The 25,226-nt window shown below is 37.5% G+C and overlaps 2 protein-coding genes across 2 annotated transcripts; one reads left to right on the top strand and one right to left on the bottom strand.

The window, feature by feature from the left end:
- Positions 1-396: 396 nt before the first annotated feature.
- Positions 397-11,860, bottom strand: LOC117158008 (Major Facilitator Superfamily Transporter 17). The gene is made up of 12 exons (XM_033336450.2): positions 11,790-11,860; positions 9,080-9,148; positions 8,435-8,493; positions 8,042-8,253; positions 6,496-6,732; positions 6,263-6,347; positions 3,885-4,105; positions 3,516-3,665; positions 3,314-3,446; positions 3,073-3,228; positions 2,908-2,993; positions 397-2,611 (listed from the first exon to the last, which is right to left on the bottom strand). Exons 2-12 carry the CDS (start codon positions 9,121-9,123, stop codon positions 2,387-2,389), a joined length of 1,608 nt encoding a protein of 535 aa, XP_033192341.1. The 5' UTR covers positions 9,124-9,148; positions 11,790-11,860; the 3' UTR covers positions 397-2,386.
- A 3,440-nt stretch (positions 11,861-15,300) lies between these two features.
- Positions 15,301-20,636, top strand: LOC117158003 (uncharacterized). Its single transcript, XM_033336426.2, has 14 exons — positions 15,301-16,454; positions 16,623-16,776; positions 16,863-16,956; positions 17,267-17,403; positions 17,474-17,614; positions 17,702-17,775; positions 17,852-17,972; positions 18,617-18,784; positions 18,852-19,072; positions 19,146-19,311; positions 19,391-19,527; positions 19,604-19,820; positions 19,894-20,087; positions 20,218-20,636. Exons 1-14 carry the CDS (start codon positions 16,378-16,380, stop codon positions 20,306-20,308), a joined length of 1,992 nt encoding a protein of 663 aa, XP_033192317.1. The 5' UTR covers positions 15,301-16,377; the 3' UTR covers positions 20,309-20,636.
- Positions 20,637-25,226: the final 4,590 nt, after the last annotated feature.

The following is a 25,226-nucleotide window of genomic DNA, read 5'->3' as shown; positions in this document are numbered from 1 at the left end:
ACTTTCTGCAATACGATATCTATTCTCAATGAATACCTCCAGCAAATATCGTCGCGATATCTTGAGCACATAAAGGCCTTTTTTTCGTTTTTTGTCATATTCACCAGGTCGTTTACATTACTCTTATCATTCGATTGCTTTTTTTTTTTTTTTTTAGAAAAAGGTCCATTTTTTTCGAAGCTATCAACGTCAACATGTATTTGAAGACTTCGTTTATTATCCGATTTATCTTAGGATCAGAGTGCGATAATTCCATATGACGCAAACAATTGTTGATATTAATTGACTCAACGACAAAAATTATACAGAATTTACGTAAATAGAATTAATATGAAATTTTGAATTGGTAATCCCATGATTCTGAGTCAGCAAGGTTTCACAATTAAGAATGCGGTGTTTACTGAAATTATATGTAATCATATATTTTTATCATTTATTTTTATATCTGTATCAATAATTCGTGCCATGAATTTCGTGGCGATCGATTGATCTGCTTACAAAATAACATGTGATTTGCTTAAAAAAAAGACGCTCATGGTCCATCGATATTATCAAAACTTTTGAAGACCAAAATTATCGAGATTTTATGCATGCTGTGTTTCATGCGGACAGTGTGTCGACTCAACTTTAAATTACAAACAATTCTGGAATTACAATTTCCGATCGCGCCAATAGCACACGAGAAACACGAAAACGTATACGTAGGTTACTCACTTCTCAAATAGAAGATAAAGCGGCTGTTTTTCTACGCGTGTAGTTCGTGTTCATTTTGTACACGTATTAATGCGAGGGGCCGCTTTCATTTTATGTTTCTGCGCAATATATAATCTTTAAATTTTGCGCAAAGTATGTAATATGTATTTTTTAATTACTCGTTCCCTACAGGTTAAGTACTCGTGTTTAACTTAATGTACTTATAAATAAGAAAGAAAGAAGTATGGCTCATCGTAATCTAAACGACACCAATATAAAAGTAATTAAAATTACAATACTTGCAAAATATCGTCCCTTAATAAGATATACATTACACGAATGGAATCATTAAGTATCAAGCTAAAAGAGAGCGCGATAAATTTGTTCTTTTACATAGCATTTTTTCCTTTCTTTGTCCTTGTTTGAATACATATCCATTTTTTTAAATGTTAAACTTTTTCAGTGAAATGTGACTAGTAAAACGTTAAGTGATATAAAGTGATGAAACTAACATATCGTAGAACGCAAGTACCATTTTTAAATTCATTTAATGAAAGGAAACGAGAACCGTGTACTGATTGCAAGGCATCAATTAGTATAGTGTATATAATTTCTTCTGTCTTCCCTTTTTTCATTTTACACATTGTACTACATTTATTCCACGGTGTATTTAACGTTCAACATTCGTGACGCTCCTGCGAACACTGCATAAGTACAAATTACAAGAAATCTTTAGAAACAGCTTATTTTCTTTCCTTATATCTAACAGGTTACTAAAATATCACCGGCAAAGTTGTAGAGCGAAATTACTTATCACGATAATTTCTTAATTACAGTTGAACGATTTTACGACGGAACGATGTAAAATCCACTAGAGCATGTGATAATATTCTTTATGATAAAAGAAAATCAAAGTTATGAACTTCACAGTTAAGTCAACATCAAGTCTCAAGTAGAGAGAATTATTTCAACAAGTACGAATGTAAAGAGCAACGGTTTCCAAACAATTAGGCAAGCTCGTATATTATCAAAAAATCTAGTAACATCAGTCTTCTGTTCACAAGAACTTCAATTCAGAGTTGCAAATTGAATTCAATTATTGTTCTATATATAAACATTTTAGTTTGAGACTGACAAATGAATATTACATTTTCGCCAGTTTTGATTTTAGAAACTGTTGCTTGGACGAGATCTATTTCACCCGATAGGTGGGATACGAAGGAAAAATTTGATCACAGAGACGATGCGCAGAAAGAATGATCATTTCTGACCGCGAGAACTGAAGCTGATGTGGATCGACATATCGCTTTTGTGCTTTCACTCTGGCATACAACTTTCCGTAAAGTCAAACGCAAGAAGGAGCGAGGAGAACCGAAGCGTTTGCGCATTATTCGACACATTTTCATAAAAATATTCTTTGAAACATTACAACGTATATTACCCTGAGTGCTATATCATTTCTCTCTCGATGCGGACCAACTACCAATTCTATTTACATAGATACAGAAATATTACGAAAAAAATAGACATATTTCCCATATATATACGTACGTATGTACCTATATATGTATATAATCTTAAATTGCCTCTCATTCAAGAACCAACCAAAAGAGTACATATTTATAGCTGTTCAAAATCTGAAACACAGCTCGCGTGCTTTCTTTCTCTGTTCAACGAGTGAATGCCGATTATGTTACGCTTCCTCAGAAGTATTTGATCGGGATTTGACAATTTTCCCGTTCTTTTCCGGTGATTCGTTTAAAGGCTGAGAATCCTCTTGAATGGATTGTGGATACTTTTGGTCGGGATAGTTCCATGCTTGGATGTCACCCGTACCGAAAATCTGGTATACGATATAAGTGCCACATGCGACGCATGCAGTTACCCCAAACACTTGCCTCCAAGCGTCGAGAGTTTGCTGTGAAGAGAATTCTCTGTTATTTTTCCATACGGAGACTAATTGTTGCAGATATTGCGCGAGGAAACTAGGCTTAACCTCTTCATGAGTAGGTGATTTCTTTATAGGTATACGATAAATGTATAGATTGAAAGCTTACGAACGAAGAGTTCGTGGATTATTATAAGGCGAAGGAGTTAAGACAATCCAGGAATATGTAGAAAATCTAAATACGATTATTCATCTTACGCGAGGGAAATTTATATGGAAAGAATGAAAGGGAGCGGGACTTGAAATAAAATAAAATGTTCACTTACGCTTTTTTCTGTGAGAAGACCAGCCACGATCGGAGATAAAAAACTGGCGGTCATGTGAATTGTCTGTGCAAATGCTAATACTGGACCTGGTACCAAAAAGTTATACGATAAAGAGATGTTTTACAGGATATAATTCGTAAGATTGACTTTTAATTTGTGACTTACCAGCAAAATTTGGTGCGATATCGACGATATTGGCCATCGCCCCTGCGTAAGCAGCAGTGATCAGAGTAACAGCTATGAACCACACCACTAAAACGAGAACAATGTTGCAGCCCAGGTAGCCGATCAACACTAACATTATTCCGGGAATTACTTGCGCTACGGAACAAACAATTCCAGCGTTAATTGATTCGTGGTGAACAAGAATTTTTGAAGTTTGAAGTGGTCTTCATTGAATACGTACAAAAGGCGGTAAAAACTTTCCTGACATTCGTCAACGACAAAATCTGTCGCGTCATGAGAACGTCAGCTATATAACAGAAGGCAACAGAGCTGAAGTAGCTACAGATAAACGGTAAACCAGACAGCACTCCATTCTAAAACAATAGCAAAATTCATAATAAGATGATATTTAACAAGGTGTGAAGAAAGCGTTTTAAACATACCGCTTGGATGCTGAATCCTAGGACTGTCTTCATGTACATTGGTCCAGATATAATGAAGATGTAATGCACCCATATCCTTCCAAATGTCGTAATCCCAATAGACCATGCTGGCCAGGATCTGAGAATGAAACTCCACGGAACCGGCATGCTCTTCGAATAATAAAAAATTCGTTTAATTAAACACAAGTTTGGAATCATTAGCATGGAACCTACGTTTAACTTAACGAATTTTGAAAAATGTAAGCTTACAATTAGAGAAAGCTCAGTTTTTCAAAATTAAAAAAACTAATCGCAGGTCCAGTAGAAAAAGTAACAGCAAATTTTTAACCAATAGAGTAATTTTTCGCAGTGGCGAAAACAACCACTTACCTCGCTTGCGTGAACTTGATTTACTACGCTGCCTTGTATGTATCGTAGCTCCTGCTGAGATATTCTGGGATGCGCAGCTGGCGTATCGAAGGCGAAGAAGTACCAGAAAAGGCACCAGACGGTACCGATGGTGCCGGTCGTATAGAAGACCGCTCTCCATCCAAAATGCGCGATGATGAATCCGCACAGTGGATAGGTTATCCCAATGCCGAAGCTGAACCCTGAATATAGATATCTAGATATTAGGAGTAGCTCACCCCACGACCCGGAAGGAAGCTGAAACATGATGCTTGTCGAATGGCTTCGCCTTGGCTCGTGTACGATTCATGCGTGGCGACGATCGCTCTTCAGCGGTGGCGTATACATATACAGCGTTTCACCCTGTAAAGCGATTCAAGTAGAGACTTAGTATGACGGGATGAGGATGAACGCACGTGACGATGCTGGCTACAGTGGGACAATGAAACTTCTATACCTGAAAATATATCAAGAGCCAAGAGCAAAGTGCTACGATCCTACGCGATATCGCATATACGCATATTATACCGACATTCTTCTCACTGTATATTTTCAATAACATTTCGATTCATTGGAACGATCAATAGTATGTCGAATTGATATGCCAAGGAAGTTCACGTAGATTTATGTTTCTTTTCTTTAAAATAGGAAAGTATATTTGTCCAATTTTGCAGAATGAAAAGAACCAAATGGTAAGACCGAGTGTTAATTTCATTTAACATTTTGCACACGTATGTACTTCAAAAGTGACACAACTTAAACAAGTTTTTTGGTAAATCGAGAAACTATTTAAAAGGTTACAGAAAGCTATTCAGTAAACACATAATGTTTGTAGAAAAAAAAGAATCCAAGGAGCATTCTTAACTGTTGAAATCTATCTTTGATGGTTTTGATGTTATCGCAGTACTGGATCAATCTGTAGAAAGACTTCCTCCGATTTCAGTGATTTTTAGATACGTTGTAGAAATGGATATTCCGAGAAACTTCTTCCTATACATATAAACGCTGAACTCTCTTAATTTTTGAGATATTTGCAAAAAAACTACCGATATCACTACACTGAATTCTGCCTGTAACTGTGCGTCCGTGGCAGCATATGCGTCAGCATCGGTTTGACGATCGTGTCATTCAAGCGAGCCCAGCGCTTATATACACTGGAAGAAATTGTTCAAAATATCGATTTCCACAACCTATTAAAAGATCATCGAGATTAGGAGGAAAAACAGTCCTTTCACAGTTTCATCCACACCCGAATAACATATTTTGAAATATATATGCTATCGAGTAACAATAAATTTTGCGAAATATTATTCTTTTCATCGTGCAAGATTCGATAGAAACTGGATCGTTTTGATCTCTTGAATTTCTTTCAAGATAATTTTCTTTATCTGAAATCGAGCCTTGATTATTAACATGGTACAGTGTTTCATGGAAAATAATATGATCTTCCGTCCCTCTGCTGATACGTCAACTCGCTTATATCAATCGTAATCAAAAAATAATGATTATATTACGTGCGATCAGCAAAATAAAAGACATTCCACACGGGCGATTTGTGTAATCGACAACAGCAGAGAGATATTGCACGCACCAAGGCTAGGCCGTTCAGACGCGAATGAAAACAAACGGAAAGAAAAAATAAAGAAGACGACATGAAACATCGCTATATGTTATATCGTTGCGTTACATAAAAAACATTATCGATCGTTTCCGGGAAAGTTTGAGTGAGAAGGATGATAACTGTATCGCTCGATCGTGAATAGAGGCGTGTACGAGATTCTCCGAGGCGGCAGAACTAGCATAGAATAAAATGGATAACGATGAGAAATATTAGCGTGTACATAAAACATGTTGCCACCGAGCCTGACTGATTCAACCAGCTGGAAGTATACTCGGCCTTTCTCATGCTGTTGAGCGGTTGCTGTTGAGTATACCTCGGTCCGGCGAATGCAACCACGTGGAGCTTAAAAAGCAATCAGACAACAAAATGAAAGAACCGTTTATTGCTCAATAGAAAATTTGACTGACACGCACATAAGCATATCTGTTGGTCCGTGAATTTTAACTGAAAAGAACAAAATCTTTCGTTTATTTTTCTCGTGTTTTTTTCTTTTTCTTTTTTTTTCATTTCGAACAGGATAAAATGTGTTTCTCATTCGAACTTCCGTTTCTCGTATTCTGAAAGAAGCGTCAGACCATATTAGTGCATTATCGTTGAAAGCAAAAACAGAAAGAAAGAACGACGAACAGACACGAAATTGAAATTGGATTTATTAGATCCGCGTGATTCCGGCGTCGTGCGTGTTGAAATTTCGCTACAATACACAAGAAGAAAGGTTATTAGCGCCGATGGCACTCACCTTGGAAGGAAGACATGAAACGCGACCGTTCCACTGGAGGAATCCAGTGTCCGACGATGGCGTACATCGCAGGCCACGTGAGTCCCTGTACACACGTAATATACATGTTTCGGACGGTCATAATAACACCGAACATCGATCATCGATCTTCGATCTTCGATCGAATTTCATCTTCATGCAAGATTCTTTATACCTCCATGTATTTCTCTTTTTTATCGTAAAAGGAGACTTACACTAGCAATGCCCTGCATACTACGCAGCGCGATCATAACCCCATAATGAATTTCCGCTGCAGAGGGCATCAGTAAACTACAGATCGCCGTGATCAGCTGCGAACCACCAAAAACTGTCTTCGTGCCAAAGTACTGCGTCAACACGCCACCGACTACTTGTGACAGGATATAACACCAGTAGAATGAGCTACTAATGGCTGACTGTATGGTTGGACTCCAATCAAATTCCCCTTGATCCTGCGTAAAAAGATAATATCTGTTTCTCATTTTATGAATACAGTTTTCAATACTGTTTCTGCAAAAAATTCCATCTGAGATTAGGCATTATATAGGGTGAATCAGTAAGAATGATCGCCTGACATAACTCGTAACCTATTGGCTTTATCAAGAAATGTTTGAAATAAAATTCATTGTATTCGATGGACCTAATCGGGTGAATATAGTTTGATTTTTCAATATCTCACGTTTTTTGGGATATTAAGGTAACCTGCAATTTTTTAAACGGTACCGTATATTTGTTTTAACCTTAGTCGATCCAGTTGGACATTCTCTACAAGAAAGTTTGTAGACCTATCTATACCAAAAGGCCATTAGTTTACCAGATATTTTGATTACAATTTTTCAAATTTAATGTATGAAGGGCGAAGATAATGTTAAAATACGAATACCGCTTCGCGTCTTTCCTTGTTTTTTATACGTTAAATTTGTCAAATTGATGCAATTAATTGAATGCTAAATTAATTTCTTTTCTGGTATAAATAGATTCATACTTTTTTATAATATTTAATTCAGCAGGCCTCTTGAATACATTACGTCATATTTCGAACAGTTTTTGTATACAGCCAATAGGTAATGAATTATTTAAGGTGATCATTTTTACTGACTCATTTTGTAAATGACAGCGCCAATCGGTTGTAATTATCACCGAATTTGATAAACTTTGATAAATTATCACGATTACGTAAGAAGGTATATACTTTGTGAACAACCTGTCTAATTACATCCGATATATAGTAAGCGTAACATGATATCAGTTTTAATCACCATGTCGATTGCAACTCGAAGGTGGAATTAGCCGCGACAATTAAGTTTTGTTTTTAATAAAACTTCGACGCTTTTCGCGAATAGAATCGGCCACGTAATATTACGTGGACAACATTTCTAATCTCCTGGTTAAGATCAATCGTAACCGATGCGATCTACGTAACGCAATCATGCTACGTGCCGCCATTACGGCAAAGCATCTATCGAACTATGGACTTCTTAGAAAAAAAATCAACATTATAATTATATGTATGATGTTTCGAAGATTCGACATGACAAAAATAAATGAAGAACTTTATAAATTTTAATATTGTAGGAGTTCCTTTGTGTGTAACTGTTCTCTTTGAAGGTACATTTTAAGAAACGATGCTCGTTCGTAATAGACGCATACGACCTCGACTTTGTCTCGTTAATTTTGCAATTAAAAAGACATTCGCGTGGCGCCAAGTGGCTCAAGAATCCACACGATAAACGATTTCTCATTTATCCATAATGACACTACCTCAAGTCTGATCGGTGTGCTGTTGTTGGTGAACGATGTGCTCGGCGTTACGTAACAATACTGGGACGTCACCGTAACATTGGTATCCGATGTCGTGGATGGTGGTTTCACCATCGCCACCATGGCGATGTTGATATCGTTCCTCATCATGAACGAGACCGTGAATCCCGAGAACGACAGCATATAGAGCACCACCCGTGCCGGCACCAGGTCTGGAAACGCGAGCATGCTCTGTGATCCACGTATCATCGCCCTAGCTCGAGCTTTTTAAATGCTCTCTTTCCCCTTTTCTAACGATTCGACATTTTTTTTTCACACGAAACTCCTACTGTATTTCACAAAATTTTATTTTTTTCTTTTTTTTTACGTTTGATAGTTTGAAGAGTCCTTTACCTCTCAGTTTTCGCAGGCTGCAGGGTGATCGTGTCTTATATATGGTATGATCTTCGTATCTGCGTAATAGATACAATTGATATTTTTATATAGAAACCAAGGAATTAATTGAGTTATAGAGAACGAATGAAGGAGACAAAAAAAAGAAAAAGAAAAGAAAGAAATATCTCGACGTCGACGGTTATATGCCAAATGGGATCGAAAAAAAAGAGTAGATTCAAATTGTCGACAACGAGACATCCTAGCGAAGGGAGCTGTTCCTTCATTCGTTTCTTTGTCGCACTTTTTGGATACTCGGAATCGTGTTAAAGAGACGTTTCTGTCCATGCAAAAATACCAGTCCAAGAAAATTGATCAAAGTGAATCGAAGGAGGAAAATATTTTCTCAGTCGGCGTGTCTGACAGGTGGCCGTCCGAATTTACTTATTCTTCGCTCTTAAAATAGACTCGGTCTTCAGATTCGTCCTTTCTCTCTATGCTATTGTTCGTGTGACGTAAAGATACACGACTCGCGGCAAACAATCCAGTTTAATGACAGTGGATATTTAATGATTAACAATTACAGTGTCGTACTAATCGACTCGATGTTACAATCAACCACGAGCTATTCTGTTGCATCGACGAGTAAAAAATTTGCATTCTTACCTTTGTGAGTCTTCCATCTTTATGCCGGTTGATAGCTGTTCCATTGAAAAGTATCTGGTCGTGGAACACCTGCGATTCAGAAAAAGAACGTGAAAAAATTAAATCGTAGATATTTATGAGATTAATTAAAGATCAATCAAAGCTATCTCCTGATGTCTAGATAAATTAGATCTTAATCAAATTATATTATACGTTAATAGCGCCTGGGCGATTGTTAGAAAGAATTATGCAGTGGTAGATCACCGGAACGTTAATAAGAATTAATAGACATCATTACACTACGGCTAAATTAGGCATTATTAGGCAATTATAGGCATAATTAGGTATTTAGGCATTATATTCATTCCATCTATATCGTCATTATCATATCACAATCAGACTGTCTATTAACCGATTAACGTACATAATCGATTCACGTGAAACTGTGCAATCGTTTATCTACGCACTTTTACATCGATCACGATACAATGATATAGCAATTTCTCGCAACGCATCGATCTATAAAGATTTATTACATTTTTATGTAACTTCCTCACGATTATACATTCATCAAGATTCCTTGTCCCATTCGCATAACAATTACACATAATTCGACTGCAATTATATAAACGCTGTACATAGTGGCAGTTACTGGTTCTAATTAACTTCGCGATTATTGCTTCAATGTTCCCTGGTAACAATATGCGTTTATTTTTTTGTCTCTATTTATCTTTCTTTCAGATAAAAATAGATACGACACAAAATGAATATGGAAATGGTATTTTGCAAAACATATGTAAGATGACAAACGAAGCCCGTTTTCGACTTCTTTTTACGTAACGATTAGTTTTCTTGACTAGCTTATGTCACGCGTCCTTATTAGAGAAATGGGATCGATAAGGAATGAAACGTTCAGAATTTAATAGTGTGCTTGTTAGGACACGATGAAATTCCGACACGAAGCTCATATACGCGGCATCCGACGAACGCTATTCAAGATCCACCGCCCTCGCGAATTATCGAAAGTTGAACCGCTAGACAAGGCAGAAAGCTTATGCATTGGCCAACCGCGTTGAAATATTCTTTTCGAGGAAACGTTGCCGCAGTATTCCTGGGAACGTTTTCTCAAATTGTATTGCGCTTTCTGTAATGACTATGTAAAAATCGTGTACATAGCATCCTCGCACTTAGCTTGTTTACGATGAAACGATTTTAATTGAAATCGCATTAAAGAATAATTGAAGACAACTATATGAAATATATTAGTTGACTAACAAGAAGTATATTATATATATATAATAACTAAACTATTATAAATATATTACTGACTACTATGTTAGCATAATTTCTTCGATAACGATATATCTTTTGATTAATTCACAAGCACAGTGATCCATTATTTGTTCACGACTAGCTCGGCTTACTAGAAAAGAATGAAAGCAATAACATTTAATGTCGTATATTTTTTTGTGCCTTTCTCAGCGATCAGATTCTCGCATGTGATTCATTCCACAAGTGCATTCTCACAGGAAGTATACTCGTACGTAATAAGCTACAGTATTGAAATCGCGACGAGTTTTCATAATATCTTTGTTCCCATACAGAGTGCCTAATAACACATGCTCGAGTGACATAGTCCTGTTATCTACTTTTGCATGGGTTCTGCTCTTCTATTGATATTACACAATCGAGCATTATTGACAACAATCCTTCGTTACATATTATCACGATGTTTTGTGCTTCACGGTGGGACAATCCACGATATAGCATGCAACTTGGGTATCGAATCAACCTGTATCGCGTGGATCATTTCTGCGTCTTGAGTTACGATTAATTAATGCGAATAGTTCTTTGAATTTCTAGCTGGACTGATTATCATATTCAATTTACATTCAGGTTATAATTTTAAGAATTGCTTTTATGTGAAATACAGATGTAGACGAAATGAAATATTTGTTTTTTTAAATTATCTACAGCTGTGAATAAGCAATGTCATCAAAATCTTAATCGCGGTTCCTTCTGATATTGTATTATCTTTGTGTCAAAACTGCTGAAATAACATCACTTGGCTAGTTGATTTGAAAAATTCATGAGATTCCGGCATCTCGAAGCAGGATAGTGATGAAGCGAAAAAATTTGCAAATTTAATCAAACAAAACTTTGCTATTCGTAGAAATTGTTTCCAGTTTTCACGACATCTGTCTGCGAAAAATAAAAGAATATTAAAGGAAATCGAACGGAATACTGAATAAACAGATACGTAATCGCGTCCATCGTAATCTAATTCGATTACAGGTCTATATTAATAATATAAAATGTAAATATTTGTACCTGTACGTAAGTATGTCTGTGTTTGAGGTAATCTCAGAAATTATTTAATCGATTTGTAATCGTACATTTGTAAAAGTAAATTTCCTCCAGGTGGATACAGGCTATATTTTACTACGTTTATTCTTTAGGGAACCAAGCAATGAGCACAAATGCGACGCAAATCGGATTAATACAGCTTTCTATTATAAATTATATCAATCACATATAAAGTAAATTAATTATTACCTAAATAAATAAATTATTTCTACTTCGCGATTCTAAATTCACTGTAATTTATTTCTTAATTATTTTTATTATAGAAATAAGAAATAATTATTTCTATTATAAATTACAGTGAATTTTTAATCGCGAAATTAAATTCATATTAGTTCTTCGATGAACCGAGAGACAGGCTACTTACAGCGTCGAAACACGTGGCCAATTCAAGTCTTCTTGATCAATGTCCGCTCTTGTCGACAGTATTTACACCGAAACGATAAATCCCGGATCAACTTCCAAAGAAGTAATGAGTTCGGTGCCACGAGCACACCTATACTTTCCACAGCAACGTTTATGCTTTTAAATGGTTCACCTCTTACTACAAATGATACGAAGGCGAGCGCAAATAAATCAACACTATCAATTTGCCCACTCTCATTGCTCAAGTAAAATAATCTAACAGATTATTGAACGAATCAAAATGTAATAAGTTTGAAGATTATCCAATTAAAATTTTTATCGTAGATTCTATTCTTGGCGATGAAATACGCAAATCTACGCAACGATAATAAATACTCAGTACAATAGAATACACGCGAAACAATAGAGGTTACGAGTTACAGTTCGAAGACTCAGGTCGAAACAAAACTAAAGAAAGTCTCCGACTGATAAATACGAATCACAATACTCGATGACTGGCGACAAGAAGCAGAAAAACTAGAGACGTCAACAAACACAGAAACTAGAGACGTCAAGAAGCAGAGAAACTACGAAAGAGTCGAAGGAATCATCCCGGACGAGAAGAACAGCCGACACTGAAAGGCGACCAGACCACGAGGCATTGACTATCTTCCAGGCCCCACCACCGCTTCGTTTTAATCGACTGTCTGTCGGGTAGGAAGTCCGCAAGGATTGCAAGCTCACCGCGAGCGAGGAAACCTGACAATAACGATGACATTTTATGTTATGATAGCTCGACTGTTACATAGTGGAATAGCGTTGAGATGCTCCTCCCCGCCCGGATGTCGTATCAACGCGATCAAGTAAACAATGTCCAATACGACAAAGAACAATAGGTGTTAATTGGAGTTTGAAGGCGAACCATGCGACCATTCCAGCTACTTATTACTTTTCATTATGAAACTTGATGAAATTTGTCGCCACTCGCGCATCGTGGGGCCGATCTTGTCCCGAGTCCTTTTGCGTTTAGAGAATCACTAGACGTACAATAACGCACGATAGAAATGGTCGACCGCGATTGGTCGAAATTACACTCGTAAAGTATAAAGAAAGTAGTTAGTATATATGAAACATGAAGAGAGTAGTCAGTAAATCAGTTGGTTTGACATAGAATTGTATCCATGCCTTTGTCGCAGCGACCGTTCCTAATTTTGTAAAACGAACACGTGTTTCGCTTTCGAACTGGAACAATTTGAAATTGAAAGGCCCGTATGTATTGTGGCAATGCGCATGAACTAAACACGCGATTAACAAAGCGAAGAGAATGTAATTTTGCTCAAATGTATTTTGCATGCATGAGTCTTCCGGTATGGAAATGCTTGAAAAATAACAATGTTGAAAATGAAGGTAAAAGGGTAGAGGCGTAGATCAAGCATTAGGAAACGTTACGATTATGTAATATGCGTATATGTATATATTTATTTATTTATACTATGACAGAACCTTTTCAAATATTTGATATATAAAACTTATTCTGTTTCCTAATAAGTTATCAATGGTACGATAACATAAGAAAAAGGAGGGAACACGACCGTTGAATTTTTCGAGATATCGACATGATTCCGATGAAAAATGTTCTTTTTCGGCCATACTTGAACGCCACGAGCGGTGTTCGTGAAATCGCAAGGTCGTCACTATGGAGCGGGTCAATTTTCGCCGATCGATTAACTAACCAACCGACTACGTGGAAGGCGTGCTATTCGTTTGCTTTCTGCGTTGGATAGATCATTATGTACAACAGGTGTCACTCGATGTTTCATTTCATATGCGCCATGTCATCAGAAACTTTATGCGCCAAATCGATTATAATCGCCAAACGACATACAGTTAATAAGAAATGCACTGTTAGCATTTTATAGATGCTGTAATATATTTATTATCAAACACTACATAGTAAGGGTGTTTCTGTAAATATTCGTTGATGTAACAATAATATTTATTTTCACTAAGTCTATAGCTGCACGTTATCCTTAAAACTTTTCTATTTTCTATTAACATATTTCTGTTTTTCATAATTGATCTGGATCAATAGAAGCTTTAGAAACACAGCGCTTCATAACTAACAAAATCTGTCGCAATAAAAAAGCAACTGTAAAAAATTATTGATAATAAAAAAGCGTGAAGAAGGAAAAAGATAGGATTGTTCCTCAACTTTATCAATTAAATATCTGTTTGAAAACCAAACCCGATTATTGCACGAGGAGGAAGAAATATTTATACGCTAAAGTTTGTTCTCGGTCGCATTAAGCTTAATTATTTCTTAGTTGACCCTATTAAGCTGTATGAGTAAGACGGGTCGCACAATTCGTTCCATGGAAATTCTTGAACCGGCCGGCGCGGCATCAAATTAGACATGTGACTAGTTCTCGTGACATTATTGACTGACCTCAATTCTCCGATTTATCGGTTTCCAGAAAGCAACATGTCTATTTGCTTATCTAAGTGACGGAAAGTAAACACGCACACATGCAACATGGAGCTTGTATTATTGAAACATTACAGGAACATGATCTTCAAATTCTCTTGCCTAGTTAATTTCACACACAGTTATCTCGTTCCTGTAACTGACGTAAGGGATTTCATGCTGCAAAAAAAATGAAGGATTAGGAATTATAAATGTATACAAACTGGGATTAAGATTGTGGAACATTCTGTCTAGTTATAAATAAACACCTATGCTTCAATAATATACATACGTACATAATGAACAATTTATAGGTACTGAAACATTCGAGAATATCGAGAATATGTATATAGCAAGACCGGTAATCTCAATAATCAACGCAGCAGTCATAAGACGATTGACACGTAATTAGTCTGTTACGAAGGTGCCGCAGGTTACATCATCCAAGATATCGACGACCATGGAACTAATTTCGTTTCATCTACTAATCGTTTGATATAAATAAAAGTTCTCGAAATATAACTACTGTGTCAATAGTTCGACGGATTCTAACCTCGTCGTATTGACGCTTGCCCGTGATTTCGAGGTTATGTCCGTACGAGAACGGTGTTCTCGGAACGGATGCGGCACGTGGCCGTGGCCTTCGTAGTCAGAAAGGAGAATAGGGGAAAGAAAATAATCGATCGTAATAGTAACTCACCCCGGTCAGGTTTACTTCCGGCCAAGAGTTGTTGAGTTCCGCGGTCCTCGTTCTGATTCACATTTTTAACCGAGAGCGGACGTTCCGCCAAGCTTCACGCATTCACCAACATTTCTTTGGTGGCAGAAGAGATCGTGAACACAAGAACTTGGAACTGACATTCGAACGGAACACACGAAACACACGTTCACCTACACAGCATAGAATCACGGTGACAACGATACGGCGTTTCTGGAAGGCTCGTTGTACCGAGGCGTAATGATCACGTGACGCAGGCGCGAATACGCTCGCGCAGCGATCGATTTGAAACCGTTGCGTCGCCGTCACACGGCGCTGTGTTCTCTTCTTTGCTATTATTGCTCCAAATCGAATCACGAAACGTCCATCATCGATTTTGTGCCCGAATGACGTAGATGCGGAGGTGTTTGAGCGAACAAGGTTGAAAATGAAATTTCATTCTGTCATCTAACGATCGATGACGTAATATTTCTTTCGTGCTTAAATTATGACTGGGTATTAATAACTCAAAGAAAAGAAGGGGAAAAAGGTATTGAATTAATAATAATAAGCGATACGAAGCATGATAATTGAAAACAAATTATCCAAATTCTTATCTTACGATTTCCTACCTTAATATTTCTATACAGTTGCTAATAGCGAATGTGTTAATGTGGAAAAGTGTTAGGGTAAAATGAAACTTAATAACAATTTTTTAAAGTTTGACTTTAAATTTTAGATATAAGTAATTAATAGAAATAGTTGATAGATAATAGAAAGTGTAGTTAAGACAGTTAACACTCGATATGATATTGCAAAAATTTATGCTATGTAATGTGGAACAACTGTGAGAATAAATGTTTACTTGTATTGTGCAATCTTTTGTAGGCTAATGAATTCACCAAAAAACTATAATAGTGTTATGATAATGAATTTTTCTTTGTTCACACAGAAATGAATTAATTATTCGTATATTTACATTAAATAGGTCAAAGTCTGTTTGACACGAAGGTCTCGTACTTTCACTGCTTCGAACTATTTCAGAAGATTTATCGACTGATCGATTCACCTTGACTAATCGAGAGTTCTGTGTTTTTCCTGTTTTACAGCCTGTATCTTCTAATGGCGGATTCCAGGGATTTTTATTCCACATAAACTATAACCATTACCATTAATTAAAATTCCCCGAACGAGGTCATCCAGCGTACTGAATTTTGCAGTAATAAAATATTCAAAGTGCGTGGTAGATACGCTTCAGTGGTTGACGTTAACTTCACATCGATCGTTCGTTCGATCATAAACTGTCACCAACCGCGGAGTTCACGATCGATCCCTCCCTGCACCTCGTGTACTTTAAATACAACATCCGAAATCGCTTTCGGAAAATTCGATATAAAAATTTCCAATGTGAATGATGACAAACTCGTTCTAAATGTCGTCACATACACGATGAGCCAATCGAACAATTTCGCCCATCCACGAAAAAAACCTGCAAAGTGCTCTCCGTCTACTACTTCGCATCACAAGTATTTTCAACATTGTACAATTACGAACGTAGTTAAAGAAATATGCTTCATGATATTCCCGTCTTTTATCGAAGAAGAAAAATTCTAACGCGATATAAATATAATTTTAACGAGCAGACAAAAACCTCTACTAGGTTAGGTCTTTACATTTTCCTTACCTATTTGTAGGCTAAAACGAATTCCCTCGACCGCAACTTACATAGTCGACGACGATGAATGTATAGATCGACTGCAGAGTGCGTCGTTAGAAAACGCAAGTATCCTGGCGTCTAGGGATCGTCAGAAAGACATTAATCATATCAACAGAAGAATCGATAGAACGGTAATTACACAACCATCGATATCCTTCATTATTCAATCGCATCGTGCAACTTTAATTTCCCTGGCCTATTTTACGCGTCATTTTAGACCTCCAACACAGCATTCAGTGGCAGAAAATTTTGGAATTGTCACGCTAGACCAACGAACATCTACGTACCGGAAAACTCCGTAATTCAAGAAGGTAATTTGTTACAAACAGAGATAATTAAATACACGCGAGGAGAATAAAAACGCTGGTCTCGTTTGGCGTTGACATGTGACTGGTTGCGTGTATCATCGTATTCATTCATCTAATCACGTGCTCTTTGCTGGATTAATTAAAAACTTAATTGGTCGTGGAAATCGGCGATTGCGATCGGAAATTCTATCCTGATCCGCAGACATTCGTTATTGACGCGTCATTGCTAACCTGTCGAAGATAGAAACAAGTTTCTAGCTTCGAGGTCGAATGTTTCTAACTTTTGACTAACCGTAGAAACTAATTGTCCCAGAGAGCGAATTCATCGATACATTAACGAAGCAGTTATACAAGGTCGAAAATCAGGTGCAGAAGGTGCAGTCTAACTTAAAGAGAAGCGAAGAGCAAATAAAGTTAAAGGACCAGGAAATTTCCCGATTGAAACGGAAGGTTCTTCACTGTTTCCTTTATTCGTTGTTGTCGTCCTTTCATTTTCATGACGATTTACGAATTGTTACAGGTCAAGGAGTGGGAGACAAAGAGCAAGAATCAAGAAACACTACGAAAGAAGGAACAGCAGCAGCGGCGCGTGCAAGCCGATCATTCGGAATATCTCTACAGAAGATGTTTAATGCTCGAACAAAGAATTTACGAGATGGAGGTTAATTATATGTGCACGTAAAACATTTTATTGTCAGAGTTGCGTTCTTATTTCTTCCAACGTCATCGTGTTTTCATTCTCGTACAGAAATTCTTGGCCGATTATGGTCTGGTCTGGGTCGGCAATACGAACGGTTCGAAGCATCCTGAAACGATAGCCAAGTAAATCGAGTATACGTTACTATTTCAAGCGATCGGCACCCGATCGAATTAATGATCAGTTAGCCGTGCCTTTTAGCAACACCATCGAGACTTGTTACGAGCAGATTATCGCGAATATTGACCAGCTGAACCTGGCCGCTGGGAAGGGTGAAGTTCACGTGCAGCATAACGAAAGAGGAAACGGGGCCACCTTCAAAGTAAATATTTATTTATGCAGTATTTTCACACAGCAATATTTATCTTGTATAAAATAATTTACGACGAGTTAAACGTGAATCTTCCTTGAATTCTATTTTTTTCCTATCTTGTATTTTTGAAGTTCCCACAATTTATAAAGTGTAAAACAAGAAGGTATATATATATACACGTACATACACGTATATTCTAGATATTTATATAATTTGCCAGGAATGGTAAGATAGATGAATTCCTATCCTGTTTTATATTACATGTTCTCATAAAACAGGGTTACGTGATCGTTTTTCCCTTTAAACATTCTGTGAGACGCTAATAGGCATGTTACATCGATATTTGCACTCGTAACGTCGGTATCAATTTTCACCGTCGATTCTTTGGTCCGGATGTAAACTATACATATTCTAATGTAACACAGAAAGCTGATGTTAATCGATAAAACCGGTTACCTGTGCGAATAACAATATCGAATATGAGTTACGAGCTCGGTAAATAATTACGGTGCAATTCTGGCTTGCAGCTGTTATGAGTCAGTCGCGATTTCTTAGCGTTTGTTTTTCTGGTGATAATTTAAGAATTAAATACATATAACGTGTATTATCAAGATGGAGTTTAATAATATAATATGTCTCTTAATTGTTTAAAGACCGCATCTTGCATGTCATTAAAATTCTACAAAAATGGAATGATAGTTCAAGATGGCCCATTACGATCCTACAACGACCCAACCGCGATATCGTTTCTACGAGATATCTTGGACGGCTATTTCCCTTCTGAGTTGCAAGAAACTTATCCAGAGGGTGTACCATTCAAGGTGAAATTTCAATTTTAATTTCTATTGAGAAAAAAGGAATGCGTTACTTTGAGGAGTATTCTGTTAGGTAGAGGATCAGAGAAATCAAGTATTCTTGAACTCCGATTTTCCTGGCCAAGGTTATCGATTGGGAAAAGAATTGGCTGATAATACATCGATGTCGTCTAGACCTTCCACTCGTAGATTTCCTAATAATCAGAAGTCGGCTCGTCGTGGTACCTTTACGAGAGAGAAGGATAGTCTATATAATTTTGATCTTTTTAGGGAACTGACGCCTGCCACAGCTAGGTATAAAGATTCGGTTAAATCTAAATATATAATCTTCTATTGATTTACGATTGTATAGAAAACTCGTTGATAGATCCATGAAACCAAAAACTCCCTCAGAAGCTCCTCCTTTAGAGATGTATGTTCTTCGTTCCCAAATTTTGGCATCTCACAACAATATTTGCTCCGACACTCATTTACAGTCGCACATTAACGCGGAGCTCGGTTTGGGCGAAAAGAAATCGACTCGAAGAGAAAAAGTAATTTTTCATGAATCTCTTTCACGAATCAACGAACCTCCTACGTTCATAAGGTTCACTTACAATTTTATTTCGTAAGCGTGACACGTCTAAAAATGGAGACTTCGATATCTCGGCTCGGGAGATCCCTTTAAAATCCAAAGGTATTATGAGATTTCCAAGCTCTGGTAGATGTTATCACAGTTCCACCGATAGAGCGTCTAAATTATCGCCAAAGTAAAAATTAATTGCTAAATCATGTAATAACTTTGATTGATATCAGTCTATTTTTACAACGTTATCTTTCATTTAGTCGATTGGATAACGCGGATGAGATTCTCAGGCAACGATCAAGATCCGCCAGCCTACCAAACTCCCGATTTTCCATTACGTCAAGGTCAGCACCGAAGGTGAACGCCGATACTTCGCAATTTTCGCTTTCTCAAGTGCATCAGCAAAGTACGGCTAGAAAAAATCAACGTGCTCCAAGGTCTGCTGCACCAGTTAGGAAGAATGCAGGAAGGAATGCAGTAAGAATATAATTCTTTTGTAATCGGGTGACTAAAATAGTGAATCTTTCTGATGGATTTTTAATCCTTTCAGCCTCCTATTCTGCATCAGATCAATGAACCGTCTGGAAAACCAGGCGAATTCCGATTGAAAGTCAGGTCTTTGAACGGCGGTACTGTTTATCTGGTACACGTGTCTGCCGACGAACCGATAGCTCGACTTTATCAATTGTTAGATAGAACCATGGCAAGAACTGTCCCTCGAGGATATAAAATTGTTCTCAGCGGGTAAAGATTTGTCCAGCATTTTCGTCCTAGAATTTTATTCCCTTCGAGAATTCTTAATTTCAGAATATATATATATATATATATATATACACACATATATATATGTTTATTTATACTTTTATATTCTCAGTTATTCACCGAGAAGATTGGATCATCTAGGGACAACTTTAAGGGAAATCGGCATCACTAGAGACAGCGTTTTGCATTTAGTGAATGATTGAATTTGCAACTTTTATATTTGTATCGTTTAAAAGGAAAAAATATTGTAAAAATATTAAGTTTGTAGAAAATATAATGTAGGAAAATCGATTTTTATCGTTGCATGATAAGTAAAGTTGCGAGATCTTAGTTTACAATGGTTGATAAGAGTATCTTACGGCATTTTACCATTGCTGGATATTGATATAATGTGATATAATTCCTATATTCGCCGTAGTAAATCGCAGAGGGCGTAAGAAATACTCTCATTCTTCTCAAGATCGGTATTTCAGAACGTGAAACATGAAGTTTCATACAATGTTATGTCCTGTACTTAGTCAATGCATTATTGTTTGCTTTATCAATATTTATCACCTGAAAACAGTGTCATAAATATACGACTATAAATACAAGGTGATGCACTAGCGTATAGCAATTAATTTCAGAACACTAGTCTTCTCATGTCTTGGAGGATCGTTGATTTATGCTTAGCCTATTGGTCATGTACTTAAGTGTACACGTACCTTCCTGAGATGCTAGGTACATACCTTTACAATAATGGAACCTCAGACGCTTATCTTTCATAACGCTACAATGTAAATTTATGATCTTCAGGATGATAATTCACTCTTATCGATCCAGGCTTCTAGAGGCGATAGAAAAGATAACGTTTTAGGGATAGATTAGATAATAAATTTTCTAAATTTTAAATTAAGTAAACAGTGAGATTAATGACGCGGAATTTGTAGAAATATTAAGGCGGGAGAGAAAATTCAACGTAGCTTCGCTTCAAAGCTTAATATCAAGACGCTTTTTACAAAGCTACTTTTAGAAATTTAATTGCGAATTCCTCGAGCTTTCGCTGATGGTTGATGTGAATAGGCGAAGCTATACCATGATTCGCAACATAGACTTTTAAAGAAGCTGCCGACTGTTCGTGACGTTGATGTCTCATTACTCGTTTTCAAGATCCGAATCTCTAGAAATATCGATGGTTTCCTACTCTAGAAACGTTTCGAGCTTTGCGTGCCGATAATGGAATATTCAGCGATGCCGTTGCAAACTTTTCCATGCGTTTCATCGTGCCAGAGAATTTCCACTCGTTACTCAACCACGCAAACTGTGCCTGACGAAAGTTGAATCGTTACAAAAAGGTTGGAAGGCGAAACGTTGCTCTGAGACAACGACGAATTCCCTACTACTTTAGAAGTTGTTCTTTGCGCCGAAAAGATAAGCCTTCAACGTTTCCAGGAAATTCCTATTGCAGCTTCCTTTGCACAATTTTTTCAGTGTTAAAATTCTTGCTTTTTAGAATTATTGGCCCATTTATTTCTAGAATGATTGGCGCATTTATTTTTAGAATATCTGGCCTATTTTAAAAATAATTTATTTCTTTATTTTATTTGTATCAAAATTCATAAAGTGTCGTGGATCGTCTTATATCCGAGCATAGACCTGATAATAATGATCGACGAATATTTAACATCGACATGTTCACGATAAGAAGAACTTCTGACCAATGACTCCAGTCGTTCCTCGTATTTTACCAGGCGATAACGCGGCAGTCTTCCGGAAAGTCACGATTACCAGTTGCGACCAGAGCAGCGGGAAAGAGTTCATCGGCTACCACTTGTCTTCAGCAAAGATTAAAGCTGTAGAAGCGTGCCGTTTCTTCCAAGTACACGTCGATAGTAGCCTACAGACACAGCAGACCAAGAATCACTCCTTAAACGTTCCGCTCATTTCGTACGATTGAGACTTCTTTACTCTCCCCTTTCCTTCCTGGTGACGCCGAAAAAAGGGCGATAGTCTCGTGGAGTAAATGCCAGAGAGATAACGACCCACGTAAAAACTCAGGGCGTTACGTTACGCTCGATTTACTTGACCAACGGCAGGTAGCGCGCGTTCAAAGAAACATAGATACATTACATTTCGCAATGGGACTCGGTCAGAGATAAGCAGGTTAAGTGAGACCTATCTGCTAAGGTTGGAATGAGGAACGATCGGGGTGAAACATGACTCGAAAACCATTGCTTTTCGTTTTGGTTGTTGGTTATCGGTTTGTTTCGAGTTCGTTGCCACGTGAAACGAACCTGCCATTTGATTCTTCTACTCGACAACGTCGTAATTCGATAAAGTGGCAACGAAGTGCAAATAGAATGAAAATAAAGATGCAACTCGACCGTATTTAGGTTTTAATTACGCGGAAATTAACGTTACTGGAAGGAACAATTAAATTACTACCAACTCTTATAATTATAAGATTGTTTGAAGTTATGTGACGTTGAAGTTTTCAATCACTTTACCCATTCATTCCCGTTGACATCGTATTCCCCTTTCATTAAGAGACGTCTGATTAAATCGCCGAATAACCGGAATCAATTCGACTTTCTTACTTTTAACGATACAGAAGGCAGAAGGCAGGGATTGCTCTTTCGGTCTTTGTCGTTTTTATCGATAATTCCATCAATCCATGGCCAAACGGTGCTGCTGGAACTGTCACCGCAACCCGTGCAGATCCATCACGAGGCCAACGAGAGACTGCGTTTGTCAATCAACATGCAAATCGAAAGTTCCCACGCCACCCTTGGGGAATCTTTAAATTTAATCAGCCGGCATTTTCCTCGCGTATTATCTCCGTCTCGTTTCTGTTCATTACCACAACGTTGCCGAGAATGGTCGAATCCCCAGGGACGAAACTTTTACCCGTCCAGTCTGATTAAACGTCTCGAAAGAAGCTTTCCACGGGAATCCTCGATGAGGATTCTTGTCCGTTCTTTTCGCGCTTAACAAACGAGAAAATAGATTTCACATTCTCGATTCACTAACGGGAATTCAATGGCGTTATGGATATACTTGAACGAAGCGATATAGTAAGATTTGACGTAAAATTGGTCCATGTAAAACTGTAAATTATACTTTCGAAGCTCCGATTTTATGGCTGATCATCGAGCTATTAACGATGACAGAAATTCATTGAAAAAAGTTACTGACACAGGTTATTGTACCTTTTCGTAATAATCTGACATTCTTGTTTCTTAAAATGTATGGATATCGAGGAGTACTTACGTGCCAGTTTAGCGATAATAAATCACTCGTTATAATCTAATCGTAAAGAATGACGGAACACGAATGGTGTGGCGAATCGTTCGATTCCCAAGATCTTCCGTCTCGTTATTTCTCATTTTTCTTCTCGCCTCGTCGCTCCTCTTTTTTCCGTTAAACGTTAACGAGTTATATATTAAACCGCCGCTACTCGAAGATGAATTATTAAGAAATAATCGGTCGATACGAACGGCTGTCGTCGTTACGTTAACAAGCATCTGCCTTACGTCCAATTTTTCAACCCTTTTTAGACCAATTCCACTCGCTTCGTTCCATTATTCGCAAATTAGACGCGAAAGATCGATTCGTCGTGCTAAATAACACGTTTCTCCTTGTAATTTACTAACGAGTCACCCAAACGAACGGACACAGAAGATCGTAGATGAAGATCGTAACGTATACTTTGAAGCATCGGGATATTAGACGATCTTTCAATTTGCTTTATCGTTTCGAAACGTGACAAAGAAGGATTGGGGGAAAATGGGGAAATTCTGCCAAAAGGAAGGTTCCTGAAAATCGAGACATTTTGTCTTCTGGTCTTTACGTCGCAACGTGTCGCTAATCAAAAGAACGCGCGATTGATTTTGTCTTGTCCTCTATCTGTCTCTATTTATTCTGTCCTACTAAAAACTTACTGCTCCAAAATTCCACCGTAAGATCCATTCAGCGTTTCTTCTTTCATCGTGGATAACAAGACCTCGTGTTCTTCATTCACGACGAAGCAGAACGTTCGACGACTTGTTCGTATTCCCATTAACGATCGAAGAAGCGGCAGGAAAGGATGGAAAGGGGAGAAGATTCATTTTATGGCGTAACGATATCGCAAGAATTAACGAGTACGCGTCGATTGGGAACCGGCTGAGGCTCGATAACCGACGGCGTTTCTTATTCCTTTTCCGGCAGGCCGCTCTTTCGACGATTCTCTCCCTTTTCATCTTTTTGCCCTCCGCAAGGAACGACGAATGGCCCAGATTTTAACGGGCTCCCTTTGACGCGGCGCGGTTAAATGAATGCAATTTTCAATATGGGGCGATGGAAGCCAGCCACTTCGCCGTGACAATTTAGTTCCATGCCTGAGATCCTGAAGGAGCGAACAGTCGGAAACGCTATAAATAGAAAAGAGCATATTCGAACAATCTCGGGCCAATTCCATTGGTAGAAATGATATTTCGACGTAGTTGACGGAAGTAAAGCGTTCTTGATGTATCTTGTTATATCATTTAAATCTTTTACTTCGTATAAAGGCAGAAAACCAATTCTTGATTGATGATAATGGTAATATAAGTCACATGGAATTACAAATTAAAGCGTTGATAATCAATGTGCTTGAATAGTAATAAAGAATAATTAATTTTAATGCAGCATTTAGCAAATTGAAATTATTTATGAAACGCACTATTGTCAAACACAGGCTTCAAATTCAATCCTAAATTGCACTTTGGATTCACTTAATTATAATCGAAATTTACGTGACACGAAATTAAATAAAGCCCGCAAGTGTTGTTTGACCAATAAACGTTTCGACACTGAACGAAACTTTCCCTGGAAACGATTCTCATTAATTTCCATGATTCGATGTACGAGATGGAAACTCGTATTGGCTCAGTGGTGATTGAAGTCAACGAACACGCTATTAAGTGGGAAGACGGTGATATTCGAGAGACATCGATAGGCTGGCTTGATAGTCCCGAGCAGGAAATGAGATTTGCATAATTGACGTAGCGGTGGTGGTAAACGAAATTACGCTGGCCAAAGGAACGTAGGATCGATCTGAATATGTATCGAGGAATAAGCGATGATGATTGATGAACTATCGGTTCACTTGTCATTTTGTCC

Source organism: Bombus vancouverensis, chromosome 8, assembly GCF_051014615.1.
Source record: "Bombus vancouverensis nearcticus chromosome 8, iyBomVanc1_principal, whole genome shotgun sequence".
Taxonomy (NCBI): Eukaryota; Metazoa; Arthropoda; class Insecta; order Hymenoptera; family Apidae; genus Bombus; species Bombus vancouverensis.
Note: the sequence above shows the minus strand (reverse complement) of the source record. Positions and strands in the feature narration are given on the sequence as shown.

Excerpts from the sequence above, each read along its gene's own strand:
- LOC117158008 (XM_033336450.2), bottom strand. The coding sequence starts at position 9,123 with ATGGAACAGCTATCAACCGGCATAAAGATGGAAGACTCACAAAG. Across the intron at positions 8,494-9,079 it reads AAGATGGAAGACTCACAAAG|ATACGAAGATCATACCATAT; the intron begins GTAAGAATGCAA and ends TCTATTACGCAG. Across the intron at positions 3,666-3,884 it reads ATCAAGTTCACGCAAGCGAG|AGCATGCCGGTTCCGTGGAG; the intron begins GTAAGTGGTTGT and ends TATTATTCGAAG.
- LOC117158003 (XM_033336426.2), top strand. The coding sequence starts at position 16,378 with ATGAGCCAATCGAACAATTTCGCCCATCCACGAAAAAAACCTGCAAAG. Across the intron at positions 17,404-17,473 it reads TTTCCCGATTGAAACGGAAG|GTCAAGGAGTGGGAGACAAA; the intron begins GTTCTTCACTGT and ends GAATTGTTACAG. Across the intron at positions 20,088-20,217 it reads TATAAAATTGTTCTCAGCGG|TTATTCACCGAGAAGATTGG; the intron begins GTAAAGATTTGT and ends TTATATTCTCAG.